This window comes from Numida meleagris, chromosome 27 (assembly GCF_002078875.1).
Source record: "Numida meleagris isolate 19003 breed g44 Domestic line chromosome 27, NumMel1.0, whole genome shotgun sequence".
Taxonomy (NCBI): Eukaryota; Metazoa; Chordata; class Aves; order Galliformes; family Numididae; genus Numida; species Numida meleagris.
Window position 1 is genome coordinate 2,947,815 of NC_034435.1, and position 27,825 is coordinate 2,975,639.

The following is a 27,825-nucleotide window of genomic DNA, read 5'->3' on the forward strand; positions in this document are numbered from 1 at the left end:
CTCTTACTAGCAGCGACAAAAGCTAGCTGAGGCATAAAGGAGCATAAAAAGGCCTTTGCAACGGAATCACTGCATACAGGTGTCAGGCTCCCCAGCACCTCAGGACTTCAGGCTTTGAGGCTAGAGGAGTAAACAGCAGAGAGGGAGGGAAGCTGTGGAAACTGGAGTCCTGCTTCTCTGCAGGGCTGTGATCTCGAAGGCTGTACGTGCCTTCAGGAGACGTTGGTCTTGAAGAAGATGACACCACAGGGTCTGTGCAAGACTTTGGCTTAAGACAACAGTTCCCAGGATCAAGAAATGCTATCAGACTCCAGTACGGTCTCATACATAACTATTTTCTAAACCTTAATTTAAGCCACTTGTTTATAAAAAGAATGCCAGCAGACCGGCAAGGATGAATCACCCCATGGCAAGCCAAAAAAACAAAAATATTGAGGAGGAAAGAAGTTCAAGTTCACATTAGGCTGCTCTGACCATGCAAATGAAGCATCTTTTCCAACGTGCAGGAGGCATTCAGCGAGGCTGCTGCGACACGCACAGAAATCACTTCTCACCAGACCCAAGAGGCAGCGGTGAATGATTCCACTAAAAAGAAATTCCCAGAGCAATTAAGATGCGTGGCAACTCCCACTCACGGCATCCTCAGGCTGGCAAAGTCTTTACAATCTGAAGGCGGGCCTGAGGAGCTCCGGAACAAAACACAGCAAGAAGGTGGAGAACCAAATGCCAGGGCTGAAGGAAGAAACGTCAGCCTTCCCATTCTGTGCACCCGCGGGTTCCTGAAACCCTAGGGCACAAGAATAATTCTCAGACCACTGCTGGCAACAGGCAGCATTCGCCGCGCAAACATGTCAACAGAATCATCAGGCCTTTGCTCTTCAGTCCTTTTCCACTCTCAGTATCATGAGCATTGCTGGCAAACTCTGAAGAGAAGCTGCCTAACGCAGCCCGAGACCTGGCTGGGATCCTGCTGCAGGGTCACGTCGGGGATGTGGCACACAAAGGGATGGCCGAGCTTCACCCCAGATCAGAGATGGCATTTCCACTCTTTCCCTCTGCCCCCCCGGACAGCACGCAGAAAGCCCAGCATTGGCAGGCTGCTGAGACACAGAGCACTGTAACCCCAGGGTACAGCAAGCTCTTTGCACTGCTGAATGATCACAGATTGGATTCAGTTATCTAAACAAAGACAAGAGAATAGTCTGCAGCCACGTCTGAGGACAGCTCTCACATAAGCACCCAATCTATCTTGGCTGCCCAGTGACCACAGATTTAATCAAGAACCTCTTACCAAAGCGTGCAGCAAACTCTTCATGTTCTCTCTTGGGTTTCAGTCCTCTGTCTGGCATGGTCCTAACAGCCCAAGGCTTAACGGCTCTTGCCACTCCTGCCCCACCAGGAAAGGATGGAAAAGACAGGTACTTTCCTGCACAGTCACCGGGAGAGACGTAATCACCCAAGCCGCTCCCACACCTTCTGAATGGCATGTTTCAGCTTTCCAGGCAAATCGTTAATATTTAACAGTTTGGCAACTGGGACAGCATGAAACCAGTAAAATGGAAAACACTGCTGAAGCAAGGGATGGGAAGCCTGCAGGACGTTCCCAGATGACTCCACGTGAATGTCACTGCCTCCAGTCAACTGCCTGCTCTCTACGAGATCCAGGCTCCAATTCTGGCTCCTACCAAAAAATCATCAGCTTTGCTTTGGATGGAAAGCACTCGGTTTTATCAGTGAATCTCCACATTGGCACTAGTGTCAGAGCGCTCGCTGCAAGCCCTGTAGAAAGCTCAGGGAAGTCAAGAGCTGAGCAGTTCAGAAAGGCTGACCTGGAGCTGTACCTCGGCAGAGAGGAGGATGACTGAAGACTGAACGCCTCCGGGAGGCAGGAGAGCACAAAACAAGCGTTGTTGCACAGCAGTGGCACAGGCACACAGCCACCTGGTGACATGCATCCGTCCACACTGCGGCAGGCAGCACACCTCCGAGGCACCACCTCTGCAGAGCAGCTTCACATCGGGAAACAAAGCTCTAACAGAAGTCTTACTCGGTGCTTCTCAGTTTCAGAGCACACAGGTTGACAGATTACGGCCATGGGTTATCCAGGAAGTCCCAAGGAGCAGTGCTCAGCACACAGGCTTTCTGAGAAGCACCAAACAGAACAGAAAAAACATTCAAAAACGCTCAGTTTCTCATGGGAACAAACATACGTGGCACTACTGGCTGCTGTGTGGCACAATGTCTGAGCAAAAGAACTGGTTTCGCTGTGACAAATTCAGTGATGGACACTTCCCTGTTGCTGCATTTGAAGCTAAAGAACTCTTGCAAGGACGCTGCAGTAGGTGCAGTCTCCCAGCAGTTGCCTTGGAAAAGGTCAGAGCAAAAGCATGACTGCCTGCAATCACCTCGCTCCGTTCTGCTGCGTCCTCCCCAGGATGAGAGCAGCAAAAGAACTTTCCATTTTTCTGGAATTCACCCGAGGTTGTTTTATGTCCTGTTTGCTTCGGAGCCCTTCTGCTCTTCTATCACTTAGCCAACACAAAGCAGCAGCTCCTTTTCACAAAGAATCTCCAAAACTTGCTCTTGCTAAGCTGGCTGAGATCAATTTCCGCACGCAGCGGGGGAAGGAAGCCGACTGACCACTTACATACTAGAAAATACATAAGTTAAAGAAATAATTAAGCTTCTTTCCCGTTAAACCCATCAGCCAAACTGCACAGACGTGCAAGCTGAGACCTGTGAAGAGGACCCATCTCCCTCTTCCCATCACGGTCTCTAAAATGGTTTCCACAAGTTGATGAGATCACATTTCTGTCTCATTCCTCCCACAATTAATTCTGCAGGAGGCAAAGATCAATGCTACTATAATTCATCTACTTATCTGCTTTTATCCAAGCCGAAGACTCTGGTCAAGTGTAGCACTGCACCACCAGCACCTGGTGATGGACCGCACTGGTGCAGCAGATGAGCCACCAACACAAAGCACTCCCAGCAGCTTTGCTCAAGGAGCTCAGTTTGGGCTATCACACCAGGAGCTTACCTTAAAGGGCTCAAATCCCAGCTTACATAAATCCAAATGTGCAGAAATCAGAGTCTCATGGAGGTTCAAGTCCTCTCCCTCCCAATAAAACAGAAGTACCATTAGCAGGAATTACCCTATCTCCGTCAAGAAGACAGGACATGCCTCAGTTTGCTGTTTCCTACTGCCATGAATACGTTTCACATCATGTTTCTGAATAAAGTTCTCTTTACAATCAAACTGCTCTTCCCTGCTGAACCAATTCAGCCCATACTCCAACGCTCACGACACCACATCCACTGCTGAGCAAGAAGCTGAGGCATCCCTACAGAATCATACAGGAAGAAGAGACAGATTACAAAAGAAGAAATTTCTGTTTGTACATGTGTCCTGGCACTCAGCATTACAGAAAAGAAGAACATTCAAAAGCCCACTATGGCTCACCAGGGCTTCCTGGAGTGATTTGTGATGTGCTGAAGCACGATGCCAGCACTAAGTACGCCCAGACTGCCCCATCTACCCTCGTGCCTCCCTTGTGTTGCTCTCAGCACCTCTGGGCTCCGTTGCAGGGCACGCTTAGAATTAATCACAGAACGTCTGCAAAGGTCAATCTTCACCTTAAGGCAGAAAAGGGAAGGGAAACAAACTCAGCTCCATTTCACACACGCCCAAACGCTGCCCGTGTGCTTATCTGTCACACCAACTCACAAACCTGAGGCAGATCAGCTGCGATGTGCAGATTAGCTGGTTCCCACACTCAGAGGAAGCTTGGCTCTGCCGGTAAGCTTCTTTGTGACCAGAAAAGAAGTCTGACTTGTAGACAGTGTGGATGAAGATTCTGAACACAAACCACAACTCCACACACCTTAAAGTTTCCTTTGAGAACCTCTGGGCACCTTTGAGGCTGTATGGTCCAATGTGTCATTAATTATGGAGCCCCAAACAAACCTGCTAGTCGGGACACATTAAGGGACCTTAAGTAACTAAAAAAATCAATTACTCTGAACTTTCTAGTGTGAGTTCCTTGTACCATCATCTACTCCAAATGAGTATTCTGCACATGGCTGGCAGCACACTCCGGCCCCACAGCACTGCCACAGTTCTGTCCCTTCTTATTCTTCATCAGGAGGGAGAGTCACACTCACACAATGGCTCAGAACACAAGGCAGGGGCTGGAAGTCAATGGGTGCCCTGCAATTCCATCCCCACTCTTTCTCCCTGGCTGCTTCTCGGAGGTGTTTGAAGCACAGCTCTGCCCGCCTGAGGGAGGAGGCCGGACCCCATCTGCTCCCCTGGTAACCAGTACAGCACCTTACTGAGAGAGGAGGGCTGGGACTACGGGGTCACTCAGTTTGGATGCTGCACTGATAGGTCTAACTATCTGCAGATTTACTATTGTCAGATGTTGGGATAAAACAAAAACAAAACAAACAAGAACTGCTGCAAAGAACACGCACAGCCAGACACTGCCAATACCTACATCAGCTCCTAGAAGGGATGTAGCTAGTTCCTTCTTTATCCACACTCAGCACTGTCAGATAAGCCACTTTCCAGTCGTTACTGGCTAATCTTACTGTAAGAGGTTGCCAAAAACAAAGGGAAACACTTCAAGAACTCCAGAAAGACATCTTCCAGCCCAGGGGGATCCCTGAGGTGAGGATGCCTGCGGGTCCTCCCGTGGGATGCTAGATGAGCTAGGCAGACTGCTCCATCCACACTGCAAAAAATGAACTGGTTGGGATCTCACTTCACTGGGCACTGAACCGATGCAATCCTTAAACATTCACTGGTCAGGAATCCACCACTTCTAATTAGTGAGAGAGCAGGTGCAACGTTCAGAAGTGAAGGAAGTTTTAGGAGGCAAACGATTTCACTGCCATTTTCAAATTCACACTTACCTATACCCACCCTCCTGCAAAAGGATTCTCCCGTGTACTTTCTGCGTTCACATTTAAGCTCATTTTAAAAGATAAGCAACTGTATCACAGACAAGCTCCTGCCAGGCCAATGGATAGCTTCTGAATTGCTGAGAATTTACCCCAATTACACACACCTCCGACCTGGTGCTGGACAAATTTACGACACTCTCTTCCTTTCCCTCTACAGCACAATCCTAAAAAACAAAACCCATCACCATAAAGCACTGTTTTCCCCAAAGCCATCAGTAGCCATGTACTTACCTGAGTAAAATCACCATTTTTTGGTAAGAAGTCAGTGGGGTCCACAGATGCATAGTTTGTATCCAAGAAATGTGGTCTGCTGATGGGATTCATATAAAAATCGTGAGAGGAATTAAAATATTGCCTGTAAGGAAATGGGAAAAGCAGTTATTGCCTGTCCGTCCTTAGCACTCCTCAGGTTGCTTCAGACTCCATCAGCAGCAGTGAAGGGGCAATTATGGGATGACACACACAAGAAGTTGACGTAGAAAAGCTAAGTTTATCCAGAAGAGATATCTGTGAGGCAAAATCAGACACCTACAGGATCTGCCTTAAGACCAAGAATCCAGTTCTCAGCAATTTGTGTAAACTGAGAAGGATTTCACAGGAAAGAAGAGTCTGCAGGACTATATGTGTCAGGCCTGACAACAAAGCAAAATTGAGGCTCTGAGACGTCCCAGCAGCCCGTGTCTGACGGCGTGATGGGACCTGGCAGTCACGCTACGTAAGGACAAGCATCGAGTTGCAGGGAAATATCACACCCAAACCCCTGCTCGGGTCGTAAAAATGAGGCAGCCCTCCCTACAAGCAGCACAGCGAGGGGGCTGGGACAGCTAACAGCCCCCCCACACCCCCACAGATCCACAAAGCTCAGCAAAGACAGATAGAAACTGAAGGGTTAGGAACATGCAAGCCCAGACAGAACCGTTAGTCCAGACAGAGATCGATTTCAGATGTAACTGATTATACCTCGTTACAAGGCAAAAATCTCTACCGACCTAATACAAGAGAGAAAAGCAAAGGTCTTCTGATGAGTCCCTGCTGGGGAGGGCACGCGGCAGCCCCTCCTGCCTCCCTGCCCCAAGCTCTGGCTTCCTCTGAGCAGAAAGGAGGGCAGAATGGCAAAGGAACAATTCCCTTCCTCTTTCCCAGGCGCAGCCTCTGCTCCGTATTCCATGGCTGCGCTCTGCTTTGCTATTACACACACGAGCCCCTTCTCTCTCCTGCAGCAGCAGCAGGAATGTGCTCTGTAATCTTTCCCGTAAGGGCCGTGCACTCATGCTGCTTGGGCAATCGCCACCCAACATGTTTTCATGCTGGAATCACTGAAACGTTTCACCCCATCAGACCGTTTCCTCTTGCGGCCAGCTGCGCGCTCTCCAAAGTGCCAAGGTTACAGAACCAGAGCAATAAACTTCAGCAGGGGTTAGGAGGAGGAAAATTTGAAAAGAAATAGCATCCAGGAACAGAGCTGGGGGATGGATGACTTTGCTGCTGAAGTATTATGAAGCAATTAGGACACCACGTGTGGCCGGCAGCTCACCCATGCCCCACGCTCACACTTACATACATGATTCTGTACAAACACGCTTCTCTGCTCATTCTTCCTCCTTTTTGAATCATTAAAGGCAGTATCCTCAATCCATTCAGCCCAATTAAAATCTGCGTACAGCTTCTGGGAAGTAAAGTATTTATGGACAGGGAAGGGCTTGTTTAAAATGCTTTCCAGCTGAAATTGCTGCGTTCTCACCCTCTCTCCTCTGCACAAGGACAGAGCTTGGCTAGCGCTTCACGAACTAACCAGGGAAGCTATTTTAAGAGAAAAATGAGCGCTGCCTCCTAACACCAGTGCCTCGTGGGGTGGACAGGAGTCAGCCAAGGTAACAGGAAGGAAACCGAGATAGCCTCAACCTCCCTGGCCCGAACTGCTGCGGAACGAGCAGCGCTGGCATGCTGCTTCGTTTCCTTTAGCCTTGGTTTTGAAATCTGTGCATGTGAGATGCACTTTCTCCTAGCACTGAGAACAAGGTTGTCCTGGAGAAGCACCGTGCCCTTCAGGCACAGGGCTGCTGTGTTTGCTGCGATGCAGGAACCTGCTGCGAGCCCCCAGGAGGGGGATGCCTTACAGCAGCTCAGCTCTCCCACCCCGCCACGTTCCGTGGGAAGCCAGCCCCTCCAGCAAAACCACACGGCCACAAGGAAGGAATGCTGCTCTTCCCCTTCTGTTTGTCACAGAGAATCTGGCTCAAGAGCTCCGTTTCAATCAGGTTACACGTGCTGACCCAGCGACACCTCCTTCTGCAGGTAAGGGTTCCACTCTCTGCCCCACGTGCAAAGAAAGGCAACAGAGCTAAACTCAAAGTCATCTGTAAGAAGAAGAACATCCAGAATCGTAACCAGAGGGACATCTCCCTGTAGGAAAACACGAAGGGAAGCACACGAAGGCGTACAACGTTCAGAACCCAACAAGCACACAGCCTTACTTGCAGACATGCTTCCTACCCTTCTGTAAGGAATAAAGCAGAGAAATTCTTTCAACCCTGAGCTCTGGGACTTTGCGAGCTGGGTGGGGAGCATCTTGGGATCACATCCATTTCAGACAATTGCTTTAAAGAGCAAGGCTGCTTTTTTTTGCTGCCACCCACTCTAAATATAGAAGCAGTGGAACACTCTGGTACAAGGCAAACCTGAACTGACATCTGACTCACCCCAACCATATGATGTCAGTCCAGCCAGCGGGTCTCTGGGTAAGGCCATTCCACATACTCCTAAAGAAAGCTGCTGGGCATTTTGTTTGCTTGTTCTTTAGAAAAATAATTAAAAGAAACAACTCGCATTTTCAACAGCAGGAAGCAGAGGAACGCGCTGCAGACAGGCTCTTGCTGGAATCCACACCTCAGGTGAGCCAGTGTAATCCACATCCCTCCCAGGAGGTGGGTTTCCATCCCTTGACAGCTTAAGCTTGCCATAACCTCACACCATCAGTGCGTCCGGTGCATTTGAAGCCTTTGTGGGGCTGTAATTTCACTGGAGACCTGCTCTGGGGTCTTTGGCCAGGCTTTATGCTCTGATGGCACAGCCCTCCACTCGGAGATGCAAGCTCCACATTTCCAGCCAGCAAATGAGCAGAGGACCCAGGCTGCCCAGGCATCGATCCAGGCACTCTTCTTCCCCTTCAGTTCACCAACTCATGCATTTCAGAACCTGCTCCGCTCACAGGTGGCAAAGTGGGGAAGTGCATGAAAACGGCAGGAGAAGAACGAGGTTGCCTGCTTTAGAAACCACAGCAAGAAATCTTTGCTCCAGTTTTTGAGAAATACGTTCTGTACACGTGTGACACCACTTTCAACAGCACCGACTGGGCTGACCTAGAATTCCTTGAAGGAAGGGAAGTACTGAGCTGACTGCTGCAAAAAGCCCAGCTCTTCAGGGATAGTTGCCCTCGAAATTAACGGAGCTCCAGCTCTTCCCTGCAGGGGACTTGAACCTCTTTTGCTCTTCCAAAAACGTTTAATACACTGTTTACATTTTCAGCTTAAGAAAGTCTGAAACAAAGAGGCAAGCTCTGGTATCTTTTAAGTAAATTCTGTAGCACGAAACTACTGAAAAGAAACAGGAAAAACCAGCTTCAGGACAAAGCTGTTGCCATGAGAGTAAGCCCTGTTCAAACACAGCCACTTGCAAATGAGATTTCAGGATTTCTACCTATGACATCCCAGCCCTGTATCACACCTAAAGAGATTCAGCTGCAGTTTTCAAGTATGAAAGAACAGAGTTCTTTATTTCTCCATGAAACACAGATGTGGAAAACTTCACCTGGAAGGTAATTTTTACAGTTACCTGGGTATGAAAAACAGGAAGCTAAAGGCCTAGCCTTGGCTAAATTCTCCAGCAAATAAAGGCTACAATGAGCCTCACTTCCTAAAGAAATGGTAACAAAGTCAGCAAGTTTACATTTGCATTAAAAGCAGGCATGTCTTTGCAGGATAAAGGCTGCAACATTTCCAGTAGATTTGACACAAAGAGCCAAGAGCAGCACTGGAGAAGAAGAAAGTGAAGGGCAAAACCAGAACAAATGGTCAAAGGAAAAAAAAACCCAACACAATAGACAAACACAATCTAATCCTGTGGTTTGATGCAGCAAAACAGAAATTCTGTTATAGCTCTCTTGAGAATTCACAAACTGTAATTTACAGGAATCACGCTCAAGAAGTATACACTTTTCCAATCAGAGACAGGCTAGCTAAGAGCAGATACTGAACTTATCTGATAAGCTGGCCTGAATTCTCACTTTGGGGAGTAACTGACCAGGCAGAGCTCCACTCAGCACCTATGGGACAGCTTCTTGGTAATTATACATCAAGAACTGTCCTGTCACATTCCACCTTCTGCTAGCTCACTTTGCAGGCTGAGGAGGACCAGGCACGGGAGAAATGAGCAGAACTCATTCACAGACAAAAGGAGCTCACCCCTCTGAGCACAGAAGCTGAGTATCACTACTGACAGCCAGGCTGGAGCTCGGACACCCATGAGGATGGATCTCTGTTCTGCAGAAACATGCAGAAATCCGTTCAGGAGGGAGGTTAAACTAAATCCTCAAGCACCGGGAACACAGTTACTAACTCACGATATCGAATTCTCCTTCTTTTACTTTCCTTCCCTCCACCTCTGACCTAACTAAAAACACATCCTGTGTCTCTGTGCCACTCCCTGCATTCACAAAGAGAGCAGAGCAGCCATCAGCATCGCCCAGTCCCAGAGGGCACGAGGCCATTTTACCTCCTGCCATCCCTAGCGTTCCTCCTTCTGCTCCTGGACAGAGGTACATCACAGAGGATGAGAACATCACTTATTGTTACACACAGATCTCCCCAGAATGCTATCTGCAGCATGTAACCTAGGTGATTTTCTGCACGAGGCAGCTTGACTCAGGAGGAAGTCACAATTTCTCACACGAGCCCATACTCATCACTTCACACCTTGTGGAGTGAGCTCATCAGTGAAGAGAATCAATTACAACCTGAAGAAGAAGTCAGACTCGTGAACTCTGCATTGCACAGTTAGGCAGTTGTATAGAGTTTTTCAACAAAGACATGAGATTGTAGTATTTACCCAGTTTCCAGTCACCTACACAGCAATAGATTTTAATGCCACTTCACACAACTCTGCCACCAGCACCACTAGTTTGTTCTTCCTTGTCTACACTATCTGCACAGAGCTACAGATGCACGATGAATTAGTTCAGCTGAACTGTGCTAATGGGGTGTTTTTAAAAACTCCATTAGTGTAACAAATCCAGGCAGAACCAAGGCTGTTTCTCCCTTGCAGCAGCCATCAGGTTTACCAGAAATCAAAGCTTCGTTGTCTTTGTGTTTTGTCTTTTTTTTTTTTTAAAGTTGTTTGCTGCTTTTTCCAAGATGTAGCAGTTTATGAAATGCCACAAGATGACTGTGATGCAATTATTTCCCCATCAGTTAGAGAAATAAACCAGGAAAGCGCTAAGAAACAGTTGAATCACAGGGTGTGCAAGAGCAGAGGAGAATTATATAAAGGAGAAGAGCACTCACTGGTTTTCACTTGGGAAAGATGAGGTTGGGAAAGGAGCAAGATAGCAGTCACCCCACGAGTCGGCAGCCAGCATGGAACTCTGGAAGCAGAACACAAAATGGTCAGAGCAGAGAACCAGCACAACTCCCCCCAGCCCCCCCCTTGTCTTCCCACTCCCCCATGCAGTGCCCATGTCTGAAGCACCAGGCACTCGGTGAGACGGGCCTCTTTTTTTAACCTTCGTGTTCCTGAATGCGGGAATATGGCTCATAACTCAAACATGATTTATAGACAGAGAACTGCGGGGACGCGGAGGCTCTTCTGAGATACGGGATTGCTTTTTGCCCTGTTCAGAACAAATGCATCAGGGATTTGGTCTTATTTGTCCCAGCGTGCCTTCTAAAACACAACCCTATTCACCTCTGCCACTCTCAAAACAGACACGGGGAGACCGAGCCACAGCTTTAGTGTCTCTCAGAGAGGCGACGTGGAAACAAAGTTTATGATCTTGCACAAAGTCTTCAGCCCTTTCCCTAGCAGCCTGGCACCTCCCAGTGTGTATAGAGGGATCATTTGAATCACAGCCCTGTTTTTTTTCCCCACCCATTTCAAAAGGATTCGACAGCCATCACCACAGCCTTCCAGCATTCGCCATCAATACTTCACACCCCTGGACAGCTGCCTAGGAAGTCTGGCACGTAGCTCCTGTGCGTGTGCACAAGGACTAAAGGGATGCGGTGAGGGGACTGGTGGCTGTGCCTTGCCCAGACTCCTCCTGGGGGCACGGGGACAGCCCTGGGCACCGCTCCCCCTGGGGGTCACCCTGTGGCCTCACCTCCATGGGCAGCACGGCGAGAGGGGAGCGGAAGCCGGGGATGCTGCAGAGAGCATCTCCTGCAGGCTGCTGCTCGTGCTGAGGGCAGCTCTTCCCCCCGTCCATGGCCGCGTGTGCTGAGGGCATCAGCCCGTGTCCCTCATGAAGTCCCTGGGGCCGGGGAAGCAGGATGTGAAGAGGCAGGAGGCTCTTTATCTGTGCTCTTCACCCCGTACCATGTCCTACGATGGAAAAGAAACACGTGTTTATGGTTTGGGAAGGGGAAGAAGGCAGGTCCAAGAGCAAACCCAGCTAGGACATCAGTAAATAGACCACAAAATCCCCGCTGCCTCTGTGCAGAACAGAGAGGTGTTTTACTGGGAAACTGAGTTCTCAAATATCATCACACCTGGAATTCACCCACACAGTGAACTTGCATTAAGCACCTGTCCTGCCCCACTGCACACACTGTGCACGGATCTGGCAGATCGTCCTACATCTGTGATTTCTGCAGTAGACTAAGTGCTGGATTTTAGCTTGAGGAATTTTTCTTTCCGATACACAAAAAGATTTTGTACTTCTGAGCAGAGACTTCACTAAAAATGATCCATTTCCCAAGGCCGCTCATTTGCACAGCAACTCACGCTGGCTTCCTAAGTAACTTGGCAGGCTTGAGCTGTTAGGAAGCAGCTGAAACGCCAGACAAAGGCCCGCAAGATACCCACATGCCACCAGTAATCAGCATCTATTAGCACGCAGGCACTTAATTCAGCCCAGTGAATGCTAGGTTCAGTTCTCACAGCCAGAAGAATGTGACCCATGGTGGGGCACCACCTCTCCAAAACAGTCCTGGCACCATCGACAGGAACACACATGGCCAGCGCCTCCAGCCCCGTGAGTAGCTCACACACTGCCACCCGTGGCAAAACAAAAGCTTTTTTTTTTTTTGTCCTGTCACTCTTTGCCATCTACCTTCAGTCCAAAGAGGCTCATGTGTACCCACACAGCGGTACGGAGCAAACAGCCCAGACCCTCTGCTGTGCACAGCAAGGTGAAACGGGATGGTACACTTTTAACATCGCTGTTAACCTAAAACACAGAAACCCACCAGCTGCCTGTTGTTCTCCCTGCTGCCAGCAAGAGCAGAAAAACAAGAGAAGAGTGCACATCTTCCTCGGTCCCCCCCCCTGCCTCCCATGACTGTGCTGCCAGCAGCCCAGCCGCCTGGTAAATGAAACTTGCTAATGCACCCTTCATTGAGCTAGCCAGCAACGCAGAAAAACCAAGCAGCACAACCTGAAGCTGCCACTTCAAATACGCCAGCTCCGATCATTCAGAAGGTACTATTAGCTCCAAGGAGTAGTTTTGAAAAGTCACTTCCGAGTCAGAGTTCCTTTAAAAAATAAAGCGACTTCTCAGCCCACAACGTGATTTCTGCGTTTGTAACGGAAAGCGAAATTGAAGCGGGTGTTTGCTCCTGTCCCTGTCCCAGCAGCCATGGCAGGACAGCTCTGGGAGCAGGGCTCACGTGGAGGCTGCAGCACCCACAGCTCAGTGACTTGGGAGCCTTGGCATGGATGCACTCTCCCTGGGAAGGCAGAGCCACACATCAGCTCCAAAGAACGATGCTCATTCCGCTACAAAAAAGCACGCTCCATTTTAATTAATTAATCGCTAAACGAATAAATGCTCTTTACCAAGGCCCAGAAATGCCAGGATCCTTTTCACTGACCTTACTTTGCCGTAGATTCGCTGCGGTCTTATTCTTTTACTACCAGAAGTGTTTCTTTTTATTGCGCTATAAAATCCACACTTGGGCTTTATAGTCCATAAGCCTGGGAGCAAAAATAGTTCAAAACACTCCACTAGCACCCCGGCACCCTAATTAATATACTGGCCTCAGGCTTCCTGATTTATTAGTCAAACATCAGCACTAGGGTTCCCAAGAAGCAGCCTGCCCACCACATGCAGCCCTGGAGCCTCATTAGGGGCTGCATACACAGGGCCTTTCCCAACAGCAACCAGCTCAGCAGCAGGAGCCCCACTCACACGTAACGAAGTGCTGATGCTGAAGCAAAACCTGCTTGATGTGACATCTCCTGAACACAAAGGGCTGCAGACGGATTCCTCGAGCAGAGCAATGCTCCTGTCCCACCTATCGAGCGGCTCTGCGCAGAAAAGATCGTGGAGACGTTAAAATATTCAAGGAATTCTTCCTCCCAAGGCACACAATTTATTACAATACAGCTTGCACAGAGGGCTGCATAAAGGCAGACTTTGACCTCCAGCCCATAGTGAAGACACGCAGGAAAAAGGCTTGATCAGCACGAAGCAAAGCAGCCTGTGCTTCAGCGTAGTCACCCCAGGAGATGCTTTTTTTCCTCATGCTTTTCAGGTTGCTTTCTTCTTTTGCTTTGTATTTTTCTCTGATGCCACTGGGTGGTTGACAAGAGATCCTACGAAGTTTTAATTTACATCTTCGGAAGGAAGTGGTGAGAGAAAGGCTTGAACACAAAACAACACAAAGGTTTAGCACGGCTCCGCAACGCAGGTGAAACTGAAGGGTTGGCTTAAAGAGCAGCTCTGCCTCGGCCTTTCCCAGCCACAGCCCTCCCCGCTGCTCTCCCTGCTCAGTGGGTTGTGACAAGAGGAGCCCTGCTGACGGTGAAGCCCACGCTGTAACACCCAGACCCCCCCCCCACACACAAAGCAATGGGGAGCAGAGCCCCACAACCAGGATTGTTTGCCACCTCCACCAACCTGCTCCAAGTCCCCCAGCCTTCCAAGCCGGGCAGGCTGAAAGGATCACAAAGCAACAGAACAATGTAACCAAAGATCTCTGAGACTTTATTCAAATACATCGAGCTGCAAATGGCATAAACAGTTTCCCTCTGTAGATCACTTCAAATAAAGCTTGGCTGCTGCTGAGCAGAGGCGGTGAGGAGAGCCGACCTCAGGGTCAGCATCACAGACACACTTCAGAGATATCGACGTCTTCTGGTGCCTCTAAAACACCGTCCCCGTTCTCACCAGAGGGCTCTGGGATTTATTTTATTTATTATTTTTTTTTAACTTCTCTTTCTTCCAGCTTGTAACAGCTTTCGATAGGAAATCAGAAGCAGTTATATTCCCGTAACGGCTGTAGCAAATATACAGCTTTACTTCTACATCCAAAGTCACTTATGAAGGGGAAAATCAATAGCAGCGTTTCTGCTCGGCATCCCCGTGCCTTGGCAGCACCAGGTCTCACGGGCTGGATGCATGGCAGATGCTCCACACTACAGCAGCCTTGGTTCCTTAGGAAAACTCACGCACAATAGCCCAGACCCAATTAGCAAAATGAAGGAAAAGGGCTTAAGAAGTGTAAACTCCAATCCTCGAGCTACAGTCAGGTGGTCAATGACAAGGTGTAATTGCTCAGTGCAGCTCTAATTCAGCAGCAGCCCAGCAACCAGGTGTGTTTAGCTGGGAGCTCCAAGGAACGCAGTGATAGTGAGTGACACCCAGACCTCACGGGGTCCCCATCTTGTCCCCTGGGCCACACTGAAAGGGATGGATCCCCTCAATACTGTCCCCAGACAAAGCAGCACAGTGCTGGAGAACTGCTGTCTTCGTGCACAGAGCACCAGAGCTCCGTGCTGGGCTGACGGATGCAGCCACGCAGCTGCCACCTCACCAGCATCTGTGCATGCAAAGTGCACTACTACAGCCTGAACACAAACAGAAGTACAGCAGCTCCCTGCTGTATGAATGCTAGAAGCAGGAACAGCCCCAGCGTGCGGCAGTGTCAGCATCCTTCGGGCAGCCACAGAAAGCCACGAAAATCAGCAATTCCTTGCAAGCCAGAGCTCCATTTCCACATCCTGTGCTGTCACTGTCACAGTAAAAATGGATGCTTGCTGACTATTAGGTTTTTCGGACTTCTACTTCATAAGCCTTAACAGGCAGCGTGCTACCACCGAGTTCGGGAACCACAAACTGACTGAGGCTTTTTATAGAACTAGGAAAGAAAATGCAGGATCACGGAAAGCGGTGACCTCAAATTCCAGGGCAGAGCTGCTGGGGCTGAAGCTGCTGGGGCTGAAGCTGCTGGGGCTGAAGCTGCTGGGGCTGAAGCTGCTGCGGCCACAGCGCGGCCCCGGGTGGGTCCTGGGCACCAGGAGGTAACGCTGGCAGCATCCAAAAGCTCCCCACGTGCAGCACACTTCAAAATACAACTGCTAAGTGATTAAGACTGATTTCTGGAGGGTTGCGCTATTTGTTGGATAGAATTAGCTGAAGCACGCCATTGCCATAACTACTTAGGAAGTAAACAACCAAAAAAGCACCAGAAGAATGAAACAGTGGAAGGATAAATGGCTAAAATCTGCTGGAATGGCTCTTGCTTTGCATAATGTATTTGCTCTTTCATTCGTTGCTGCAAAACCTATAGAAAATACCTAGTTGTAAAAAACAAATTAAAAGCACAAGCCACAAAGCTGGTCACCGTAACAGCTTCCAACCCAGCAAAATGGAACCACTGAGGACGAGGCTCCTGTCACCAGCAGCCGTGGTAAGGAAGGCAGAAGTGGTAAAGGAGAACACCAGGAGAACACCAAGCCTGCAGACAGCACCTGGGGCAAGCAGCGGCTGGGACAGGGCGAGCTGAGCCCAGCAGCAGGTGGGCAAAGCCCCCAGGGCTCCATGCACAGCTCAAGGAACAGCAACCTGCCCCTCCTGATGCAGAGTGATGGCACTCGGCAGCGATTACACAACCTGGGGTTGCCAGGCAGCTGGGGCTCATAGTGAAACCGCTCCAGCCGAGCGTGACAAAGCCCCGCGAGCGATCGTGAGTCATTCTGATTAAGCTATAGGAATAATTCCTCTATTAGTAAGTTGGCTTACAGGTTTGCCATTCAGCCCAAGCCACAATAGGCAGGAATTCCGATGGAATTCCTCCTGCCCAGGTGTTACAAGAGAGCATATTTCCAATTTTAACAGCCTGATCTTTGTGGAAGTGTAAAATTGGTGCAGCGATCCCGGATTGCAAGAACACAAGGACTTGTCCTGCAGCAGTCAGCACCAGCAGCGCTGTGGTGCAGGCTCAGCTCACAGCTGCCCGCATCCAGGGGAGGTGGGAGCCCGCAGCACACTCAGGACAGGCGAGCACTTCCTCCTCGTTGTGTTTCAGCCTTTGTTCGCTCATTCTGAATCGTTCTCCATTAAAGGAAAGACAGGAGGAACCCACAGGCGTGCCCAGAACAGTCAGAACTGAAGCTGCTGAGCATCGAGTTACAACGTACCTGTAACAAGAGGAAGGGCTTCGAAACACGATCCCGCTCCTCTGCTGATGCAGCCGGGCCCCGGTGCTCTGCTCCACCTGTGTGGCTCCCAGGAGCACAGCTCCAACACGAACTGCCCCAGGAAACAGGAACCGAGCACCATGCAAGGCCGAAAAGTGATTTTATGTCTCAATGACTGAGCTAGCTTCAAGTTCCCCTTTAATGCTTCTTCTTGCCATATTTTTGGATGGAGTTTAGACCGAGCATTTTGCCTTGAGCAGTGAGGAAGAAGGCTTCAAACCAGAGCCCCAGCCCCTGGCACCAGCAGGGACTCATGCTGTGGAACAGGAAAACCAAGGAGGAAAAGTCAGGGTCAGCCCTGCATGTCTTCAGCCTCACACATTAGAAAGCATAAAAGAAAATGAGCCTGATCTTCCAAGTAACATTAGGACGTTACAGAAGAGTAAAGAAAAATTTATCCTTAGGCTGGTGAGGAACACAGCTCAGTCCAGATACAATAGCACAGGATAACATCAACCTAGACGATAATAAGTGTCTGTGATGAAAATGGAATCACTTGAGGGCATGCTAACCCAGCACTTTAAGTCACCTTGATCTCCTGAATGTTTTCAGCTAGAAAGAATGCACGTTGGGTGCATTTGTTCTGTACAGACTTAGCCCCATAACCTGTGCACACAGCACCACCAGGCTTGGGAGCAAGACAAGGGAACGGGGCAAACCTCACTGCTTACATGGACCGTGCCAGCCAACACCAAACTGCAGTGACTGAAAACAAACTGTTTGACAGATTAACTGCTGCAATTACATCGTCTGTGAACAAAGAGAAGAGCTGAGATCATTCTGAAGCTTCTTGCCAGATCTATCCAAGATATATGGTGGTGCAAGCAAAGGAGCTAACTCGTCCTCCAAAGACAGCGGCACACAACAGGGCGAGAAGGAAGAATTCTGCCTTCCCAGCAGTACCAGCCCCTCCTTGTTTGAAGTTAAGGTCATGCAGAGAAAAACTAAAAATCAATGACAGCTTTTGGGCAGGAAGTACCCTCAGCAGAATATGAACTGTCCCATACAGGTAGACTGAAGTCAGGCAGGTTTAAATTAGCACATAGGAAACCTTTATTATAGGTGGCAGGGGAAAAATAAAAGCTGGAAACCAGCACACAAAGACCAGTCAGGGGCACGGACTGCAGCACAGGGACACAGAACAAGGAAGTGCAGCCCATAAAGTCAGGGCAGAGTCTGACTTGTTGGAGGACACTGAAGGAATCCCTCTCCAAAAGATGCACCGTTCTCACTCCGTACAGAAAGCAGCAGTTCAGTTGTTTCCAACTACAATACACGAGCATCAAGCAAAATCAGAACAAGCCTCTTGCAAAAAAAAATAACATCCTCCTCGTGGATCTGCAGCATTTCACATCAATCTGCACCAAAGGCTGCAGCCAGACACAGGCCTGCTATTTCCCTGCGTGCAGCCTGCAACCAGCGAGTTTATCTACACTCCGAGACCTCCAGGAAGGCGCCTGTGAAATCAAGCCCTATCAGGAACTCTCTAAAGTGAAAATGTCGTTACTATGGGTGTGAAGAGAAGAGGGCAGTAGCAATATTTATGCCACACGGGTCTGCCATGGAAACAGGCACACCACCAGTGAGGAAGTGCCTCAAAGCTCCGAGGGCCTCCGTGTATAGAGGGGAACTGCACTGACAAGGGCTCCTACCCGGCTCCATGGGCCCCCCCTCCCTCCCAGGAAAGGGGTTGGTGCCACAGAGCACTCCCAGCAGCCGGGGCTGTGGCTCCAGGCTCACGCTGCCCATTGCCTGGATGCTCCTCAGCACTGTTTGGATGCTGGCAAGAGTCACAGCGGCCTTAATCCTCAAAAGAAAAGCAGAGAAACACAAGCCTAACTAATGAGAGAGGAGAAAAACTCAATCTGGAGCCTTGATGCTGGCGTGTGCCCCGGTGTGCCATCCCCTACATTTTCTTGGGTTAATATTAGGCAGTTAAAAGGCACAGCAGCTTTACCAACGACACAGATGAAGTAGAAAGTCCTGTTAACCTCCCCAGAAAGTGCCTTATCTTCCACAGATACTTTTGTTTCAAGGCAGCGCAAATGGAGTTAACTGCTGATGCTGCCAGTAGCACTGACCTCACTTCTCCCTGGTTGGGCTCACAGCACTGTCCCTCCTGCTCCCCCAGACTCTCTCCATCAGCAGAGCTGCCAGTTCCCACTGCACAATTCCAAGTCTCATGTTACTACTCCCCCCACAATGAAGCTGCTGCAGTACAGGCAGCCATGCCCTCTGCCTGCAGGCTCCTCTGCCTCTCAGTGTAACACACTATTGCTTCAATAGGGACCCAAACACGCCTGAAGTAAAGCTTGCTTGTAGAAATAATATGAATATGTCTTCTCGACCCTTCTCATCCATCCCTGCTGTTCCACCAGGAAGAACAGATCCAACTGCTTCTGGATAGAGCAAACACTTCCCCACACCCGATATCCTTCCGCCACGAGCACTCAGCACGTTTTTGTGGAAGCTCATCCAGCACCACTCACACACAACTGTGAGCTGATGTCCCCAGGGTGAAAACACACCGTCCCATTTGCCAGAGCTAAGGCTGGAGCAGCTCAGACAGGAGCACACGGAGCAGCAGGGGGCTCAGCTGCGCGCATGCTCCTGGAGTCAGCCTCAGAATACACCTGCAAGGCAGAACTGCACCATTATCGTGGTTAATTAAAGGGAAAGAGAAGAGCAGAAAGCACATAGCTGACTAAGGTTCAAAGCCAAGGAATGCAATCTTCAGATCCTCTATGTTTTGCCGCTGCCCACTGTTTCTGAGACAATCACAAGAAAAGCTCTGGAAGAAATGCTCCACGTGAGCTGAGCAGGTCCTGACACCCCGCACAGCGCTGCCACACGAGGTACGAGTATTCTGCTTCACACACTGCTGAGAAAACACCCCAGGACGTCAAAGCATGCTTCCCTACTGATCACGAGCACATAAACACCAGTTCTAACCAGACAGCCTTCAGGCAGGCTCAGCACACACTTTCTCTGTGAAAGAGGCATGTGTTGGCCTCTTTCATAGCTCCGTGTTTACAAATCTTGATCGTGTTACCAAAAAAGACTGAAGAGTTTTAAGCTCAAAAAGTGTTTCAGGAGAATATAAAACTTCTAATTAAGCCTATGCTGCTTTCCAGAGAGATCCAGACTCTCACGATTGAAAGTCACAGTGCAGCATTCAGTGGCTGCACAGTTGGCTCTTTATTACAGTGTCACTGTTCGAAAAGCTTTAAACCTGTGTCAGCATTTTCATTATAAACCCTCCATTTCAGGGCTCTATAACTTAAGCATTAAAAAAGCCCATTCAGTCAGGAAACGCAACCCTCCAGCAAACCACGCAGTCACTATTTCAAACACAAAATTAAAAATAAAAATAAAGGAAAATTCAGTCCACGTACGCTTTAGCGTTAAAAAAAAAACGCGCAGCGTGCATAGCTGTTGTTTTTCAATGAGTTTCCAGCTTGGCAGACGCATCCTGTCCCATGTCTGACACATGATGAAGCGTGACGCTTGGCTGCACCGTTCCTGTTCTGAAGGCAGCAGGGATCGGAGGGGGATGCACCGTGGGAGCACGCAGCGAGCTCCGAGCAGCACAAAGCTCCCCCCGGTGCCTGAAGGGGACAAAAGACTTGCCCCAAAGTCTGTTCCTGGTCAAGGAGGAGGATTTAAAACCTTGGAAAGTATGGAAGGAAACTGTCTTTAGCAATTCATTAAGAATTTCTACATTCATATGTAAGGGAAGAAAGATCCACACACGGGCTCTTCCAGAACACTTAGAAGTAAAGAATCAAATTAAGAACTAAACGTAAAATTCACTGCTATCTTCTGTCAGGCTCTGCGGGTTTACCATTACATTCTCCTTGACAGAGCACAATTTCATTTTCACCAATCTGAAAGCCCTGCACAAGCAGTAATACGACTCCAAGAAGAGGAAAAACACTACCAGAGAAAACAGGTGGGGAAACACACTCCTCTTTATCAGCACCAGTCAGCCACCCCAGCCACTGCATGAAACAATCAGATAAAAAGCACTACTCCAAATTAGACTAAGACTCTCTGATGCCAGCCACAGTTCCGTTAACTTCAGCACTCTCCACCAGGGAAACTGGCAGGCAGATCCACGAGCACCTGAGAGCACGGCAATGCCAGCTCCGCAAGGTGCCACTGCTCAGCATCAAGATCTGACATATTTTCAGAATGCTGCTGGGACGATGGTTAAAACAAGTACTTCAGAGTATTCGGGCACTCTTTTTTCACAAAGCACTCGCAGTGGAGCTTCGCTGAAGCTTCATGGGGTTAAGCTACTAAAGGTATTGTCTTATTTTAGGAAAACGAGAGTACAAAGACCAAGTGACTGGATAACCATCAGCAAAGAGCAAGCAGCAGAGATGAAACCAGAATTCAGGCTTCTGAAGCCTGCAGCTGGCATCCTAACTAACAAAGGCTGCAAAGTTTTTACTGCTGTAGGGGACGCAGTGTTCCCTGAACTCAAAAGCAAAATGTTGGTATGTGATTTTCCACTGAAGCACATCCCCACGGCCGGCTGCCGCTCAGTTTAACAGAGCCCACTCTGGGCTCAGTGCTCAGTGTTTCAGATGATGGGGATAACTCACAGAAGACCACAGCACACACATAGCCCGCATCTTTCTGCCCGCATTTACAACCATAGCAGTGCACAGACCAGAAAAAAAATCCTCACAGGATCCCAGCGATGAACCTGCAGAACTTGCCCTCCAAAGGACCATCTTATTTCACTTGTAAATGGAGCACATTAACTCACAGTAGGATTGCGCCCTCTTACACTGATATTTACGGTGACTTTTGAGAATGGAGCTCTTTTTCAAACACTGCATCAGTATTTAATTATGTTAAGAACTGGGTATGCAGGTGACTGCTAACAGCACCGGAGTTAAGAGCCTGCTGGCACAAGTTCTATCCTTCAAAGGCTCTTAATTGGGCCATTAAGAACCGCACCACAACAGGCAGACACGGGCTTCGAGGCTGTGGTGATGGTTTCTGCACACGTTTTGCAGCGCTCGATTCAAAAGTGACTGAACAAAGTGCAGAAGTGAGAACTCTTGGCCTCTGCACAGCACGGTTCCCTCCTCATCACCGGGCTGCTTGCAGCGACAAGGTTGGCTTTCGCTTTGGAAAAGGGACTGCTATGAGAAAACGCCCACCCACAGAGAACAGAAAACTCCGACCCACAAAGCACTCTAAAGCCCCTTCGCTTCTCAGAGAACCAAGGAACAGTCGGAAGGGCCCCTCCAGTCCCCTCTGCCGTTGGTGCTACCCACCAACTCGGGCTACCCAGGCCCCACCCCCGGCCTTGGTGTCCCACCTCCAGGGATGGGACACCACAGCCCCGGGCGGTGTCAGGGCCTCACCAGCCCTCCTTGAAGGATTTCCCCCTCACACCAGACCCACCGGACCTAGACCGGCGCCCGCCCGAGGGGAGCGGAGGGGACAGCCCCGCGCCCCCGCAACACCCCCCAAAGACCGGTGCCCTCCGTCTACGAAGAACCAGAGCCCCGAGGAAAGCCGATCCCCTCCTCACGGCGCGCCCCCAGCCCTTACCTGCGCGGGGGTCTCAGGCTCCCGCCCGCCGGCCACTGCCGCCTTCCTGCCTGCGCCCAGAGGCCGCCATCTTGGGGGAGGGACACGGACTTCCGGGCGGAAGTGGGTGGAGGGCGCCACCCCGGGGCCGGGGGCTGCGGGAGGCGGAGGCTTCGCAGGGCGAGGCGGCGGTCCCGGGTCGGGAAGGCATCGCCGGGACACGCTGTGCGGCTCCAGGCGTCCGGGAGCCGCGGGGAGTCGCTTCCTTTGCCCTGCTTCTCCCACCTGCGGGACGGGGGCGGCGGTTGTCTGCCGCGGGATGAGGGGAAGTGCTGAACCCCGGCCCGGGAGCGCCGCGGCCTCGAGGGAGGAGCGGCCCTGCCCTGCCCGCAGCCCGACGCCTCCGGCCCGTTCCTGCAGTTTTTTTTTTTTAATGTGCCGTTGCTTCTGTTGGATCTTTGCCCCTGTTCCGTCCCAGGACGACGAGAACAAAAATCCCCGCGGGGTCATGTAAAGAAGCACTCCAGATAAGGCTATTTTTGCACTGGCATCTCCAGCGCAGCAGCGCGGGGCTGTGTCCGGTTGGTTCCCCGAAGGAAGGTGCCAGCAGAGCGGAGCCGTCTCCGTCTGTGGCCTCTGGGCACTGGGCTCCTGCTACAGGCACCGCAGGGGTAGAAGGGCAGCCCCTGAGCCCTGGGACACCACAGCCGCGGTGGGGCCTTGGCCTTGCCCAGCATGAAGGCGGTTCCCTTTGTCCTGCTCAGACCCAAATGCAGAGTTTGTCACGCTTGGGCTCTTGGTGCTGTTAATGAGCACTGCTCTCTGAACACTTCATTCATCTGCGCGCGTTAATTAGTCAAAGCGTTTGTGCCGTGCTTTCTGAAATATCCCTTCTCCAGAGCTTAATGCGACAGGTTCTGGCTCTCTCAGGTCACACCTTCAGTACCACCTCCTGCTCTGACTCTCACCCCACGCTGCCATGGGCTCGCTAAAAGCACCAAAGCGTGTCCTGCAGATAGCACTGCCCTGCAGTGCTGTGCTTGTTCCCCTGAGGACATGGGCTCTCTTATCTGAGAACAATAGTAGCCCCATTAGTCATGCATTTCCATGGCTTAAAATCGCTTAGAGCTATTCGTTTAGTATGATACAACTATGAATAAACCAAACGCTGGAAGAACCAGCACAGATCTTTCCAGCTTCTCCTGTGACCACTGCCATCCCAGCAGCTGGGGCCACGACACTGCGCTCGCCTCCTTCCCACTTCCCACCCCAGTTCCCATTTCAGGCATGAACCCATTGACCCTGCAGTCCCCTCCCCATCCCTAGAAGCTTCCTCGGGTGCAAAGGAGCATTGAAAGCTTCTGTCCTAATGACTACCTCTGTATTAGGAAGAGGAGGGCTCCCAGATGCCTCTGTGAGGCTGTGCTGGGGTGAGTGCTTGTGTTGTATGAGGGGATGGCAGCACCATGTAGGAGAGCCCCCTGGGAGTTTTTGAGGCTGCAGCACAGCCCCTGCTGTGGGCAGCAATGGGCTCTGTGCCAATTCATCTGTGATCCCTGGAGCTGATGAGCAGCAGGGGTGCACAGGGCACATTCCTGATGTGAGAGGGCTCTGCTTTTCCTGTCCCCACAGGGGGGTGTCACCCCATGGTGTTGGGGGTGTCTCCATGGCCGCACGAAGCTGTGCTGGGTTCATGGTGGGCTGCGTGTTGGTGCTCTGCCCTTGCAGGAAAGCAGGATCTCTGGGAAGTGCTCTGCCTTCCCCAGAAGAAGCCTTTCCCAGGCAGCTGGACCTCTGGGGGGCAGCAGGTCCTGGGGGAGCAGGATCAGAAATGAGACTATCAGGGCCCTGACCCAGCAGTACTGGCTTGCATGCGTGCTACAGGGTTGCTGCCATGGCCATATCAGGGTGAGCTTGGCTACACTGCGTGCACTAGGTTCCTGTTTCTTCCCACAGCCTGGAAATCCCCTGACTTTCCGCTGGGTTGGGGTACCCTGGGCCCAGCTGGGTCCATGCTGCCCTACAGCGTTAGCAAGGGACAGCACGGAGGGGAAATGGCTCTGGGGGTGTGGGCTGGCCTGTGCCAGACCGCCGGGGGGACCAGCAGGGACCTGCAAAGCTCCCTCAGGCCTGGGGAACCCCTTCTTGGGGTGTAACCTCAAGGAGTCTGCTGGGAGCAGAGTGCAGCTGATGCAACCCGGGTGGGAGCTGCAGAGGAGGCAGTGGGAGCTGCTCCTGCCTGGGGTTCTTTGCTGTGGACGGTTTCCAATCGATCCTGCCCTCGCGCTGCTGGGAACCCAGCCCTCTCGGGAAGGGGAAGCACAGCACTTACCAGAATTTGGGTGATCACTTTCCAGCACTTTGGACTCTGTGCCAAGATCAAAGCAAATCACATGTGGCCAGGCACTATCATGAGAGAAGCCTGCGAGGGAACAGGGGTAAACACAGTGTTACAGGGCCCTGAGGCAGGGGGAATGCAGAGCTGTGGGGCCCAGGGCAGCTGTGCCTCCTTCTCTGCAGGCATTCTGTGATCCTGCCTCAGTCTGGTGTCCTCAGCCCTGAGCTCCAGCTGCCCAGAGATGGAGAGGGGCTCATGGAGCCCAGTGTTGCTATGCAGGGTGCTCTGCACATTTCCCCCTTTGTTCTTCTTTTGGCGCTCACCAAGCTCACTTGTGTGTATGGCCATGTATGCTGGCAGACTGCTCTTTTTTTTTTAAGTAGAGATTCCCATGGAGCTGAACCACTTCCAGGAGAAGGGGTTAAAACACCTCTTAGTGCAAAACTCAAAAGAAAAAAAATCCCAGCTTATTCCAATGAACAAAAATCCCAACTCATCCCAAGGGAACCACTGTACGGGTCACAGTGGAAAAGCTTTTTCCAATGCTTTCTGCACTTTTTTTCTAACGCTGGGCAGAAGCAAATGGCAACAGCTGGAGGTGATACCATATCCAGTACAGAGCCTCTGGGAGCAGCTGAGCGAGGGCAGGCTCTGCAGGGCTGTGGGTGCGAGAAGCCCCAGAGCAGGGACACGTGGGGACATGGGCGTGAGGAGCCCGGGGCTGGGACACACAGAGCCCCGCGGGCTCTGCTGCGCACTCGGCCAGGAGGTGGCAGCTCATGCCACTCTGTGGCGCTCTTGAGATGCTGCTGTTGGGATCCGGCAAGGAAAAAGGCAGAAACATTCTCGCGATGTGAGAAAATGGCCAAAAGGTCAGGATGGGGTGTGAAGGAGTGTCTGCAATGAGAACACAGCCAGGCGCAGTGGCACTAACAACGCCTCAGGCCTGAGAACGGTCGGGACAGACAGTTGGTAAGGACATACCTGTGGAAAACTGTGGGGTTTGGCAGCGTGGGAAACTTGAAAGCCAGGTTCTCCCCCAGCAGCCGGGTGGATGCCTGGAGAATGCTGCCATGCACAGGAGGATGGGCAGCAGAAATCTCTCCATGAACCTCCTCTGACTTATCCAAACCTCTCCTGCCCTTGTTTCTGGTCCGAAGCAGAGGACTGCAGCGCACACGGTGACAACACACAGCAGAAAGCAGCTGCTGCCTTCCAGCCCAATGACAGCCTCATTTCGGAGCCACTGAAGCGTTCCCTGCGCTGAATCACCTCTGAGGGCCTACAGATAAAGGCAGCACTGAGTTGTTTACCACCTGTTATTTGTTAAATGTCCAGGAGCACAGAGACGCCTTGAGACTGACTGATGCGTGCCGGACTCCTCGGTGTTCAGCGGGAGCAGCGGTGGAGCGTGGTCCACGGGGACAGAACACCACGGAGGGGCAGATGGCGGCAGTGTGTGAGGGCAGCACCGCCGGGGACGGAGGGGCCTCTGCCTTAGGGACTGCGCTGACGGAATTCCTGCGTGCATGGCAGGGGTTTAGCACATTAAATTTAACATCGAACGTACGGGATCAGCAAAAAAGCTTCAGGGAAAGACGGGGTGTGATTCCGGAGCGTTTGTGCAGTGCTTACGGGCGGGCGGGGCGGTACAGGCCCAGGCCCAGGCCCAGGCCCCGGCCCAGGTCCAATGCGCGGCGCCACTCCCTCCTACGCCCGTCTCCATGGCAACCACTTCCCCTTCGCCCTTCGCCCTTTGCCCCCTACGTCCGACGGCAGTGACGGACAGCTCCCTCAGCCTATCACGGCGCGCCGTCCTCCCACGCGAGTGAAAGGGCGGGCTGGAAACTCCGCGAGCCAACCGGAAGCGAAAGCCGCTGGGCTGGCCCCGCCTTCTCGTGGCACGACCGCAGCCAACCAGCAGGCGAGTTCGGGGGGGCGGGGCCGGCGCGACGGCCAATGGGCGCGGACGTCGGTCGCCAGGGAGGCGCAAGGCCCGGGGGGGGGAGCAACGGCGGGAGCGCGGTGGGGCCGGGCGGGGGCGGGAGGTAAACAAAATGGCGGCGGCGTGTGCGCTGCGGCGGCGGCGGAGGGGGTAAAGGGGCGCGGTTCGGCCGGAGCGGGCCCTGGGGCGGAGTTCGCGGGGGCAGAGCGGGGGCGGTGGCCGGTGGGGATCTCTCTGAGACGGGGGGACGCCAGGGGAGCGCGGCGCCGGGGCTCGGCCCGGTCCGAGGCCCGGGAACGGGGAGGGGAGACGAGGCCGCCAGGCCCCCCGCTCCCTTCCCCGAGTCGGCGGCGCAGCGCGGGGCCTAGTGCTGAGGGAGCGGCCCCAGCCCGCGGGGAAGGGCCCTCCCTGGGCCGCTCCCGGCCCGCGGTGCAGCGCGGAGCCCGGCGGTGGCCCCGTCAGCCCCGCGGCCCAGGAGTGCGCAGGGCGTTCTGTTCCCGCCTCGCTCCTTCCCCCTTCTCGGAAGGCCTGCGCTGTTCCTCCGCCCCGGCTGACACCTGTGGGGGTGGCCCGGGAGGTGCCGGTCCCCCTGCCTGCACCTCCTTCCTTTGGGCAGGGAATGGGGCGCTCGGGGCACCTGGCACGGGAGTTCGCCGCCTCTTGAGCTGCCCTGCACCTCGGTGCGCCCGCACGGCTCCGGGGGGTTGGCTGTCTGCCGGTGGGGTTTGGCTGTCCAACACCCGCTGACCCTGGGAGCAGCAGCGGTGACACATCATGTGCCAGGCGCAATCCAGGTGGCTGAAGGATGCCCCTGGGAGATCTCAATAGGCACCGAAGGCCTCAAACTTTTGTAGGCGTGAAAAGCGAAGAAATTAGAATTGTTTCTGAAAACTCTTTCAAAGAAACCTGGTTCCAGCTTCCAAACGGCTGAAAAAAGCCCAGACGTCTATGCTAGTGCTCGGAAGGTGAAGGCAGCAGGGCAGAAGTGCTTCCCCCCGTCATCCTGCTGGGAGCTGGTGCCTGTGCTTTGCTGGGAATGGAAAGCCACGAACGAGACTTGGCAGTGGTCTGTTTCATGTGATGGTCTAAGGTCCCCAGGATGACCTAGCACTTACCTTCACAAACTGGGCCAAGTGAAAGGCCGAGGTGACTTGAAAGAACCCTAGTGGTGGGACCAGGCCAGGAGCAAAGCGAGTCCCAACCTGATCGTGTCTGGTCAGAGCTATATATTCTTCTTAAGAGACGCGTTACTGGAGCAGACCTGGATCTTTTAGCATCCACTTGAGCTGGAAGCAGCTCGTAGTTCTTTTTGTTTTGGTTTTTTTTT

General features: G+C 51.8%; 1 protein-coding gene across 5 annotated transcripts in view; it reads right to left on the reverse strand.

Annotated features, from left to right (window-relative positions):
* The window catches only part of SBNO2 (strawberry notch homolog 2), a 55,142-nt gene extending 32,582 nt beyond the window's left edge, over nt 1-22,560 (reverse strand). The window contains exons 1-5 of one of the 5 annotated variants that reach the window (XM_021378484.1): nt 22,237-22,340; nt 13,370-13,488; nt 11,342-11,562; nt 10,527-10,606; nt 5,200-5,323 (exon numbers count right to left, since the gene is read on the reverse strand). In XM_021378484.1, the coding sequence (XP_021234159.1) occupies nt 5,200-5,323; nt 10,527-10,606; nt 11,342-11,467 (330 nt within the window). In that variant the 5' untranslated portion in view covers nt 11,468-11,562; nt 13,370-13,488; nt 22,237-22,340. Of the gene's footprint in view, nt 1-1,291; nt 5,147-5,199; nt 5,324-9,738; nt 10,295-10,526; nt 10,607-11,341; nt 11,563-13,369; nt 13,489-22,236 lie in introns of those variants that run through there. The other 4 variants (XM_021378485.1, XM_021378483.1, XM_021378486.1 and 1 more) reach the window with 4 other exon arrangements.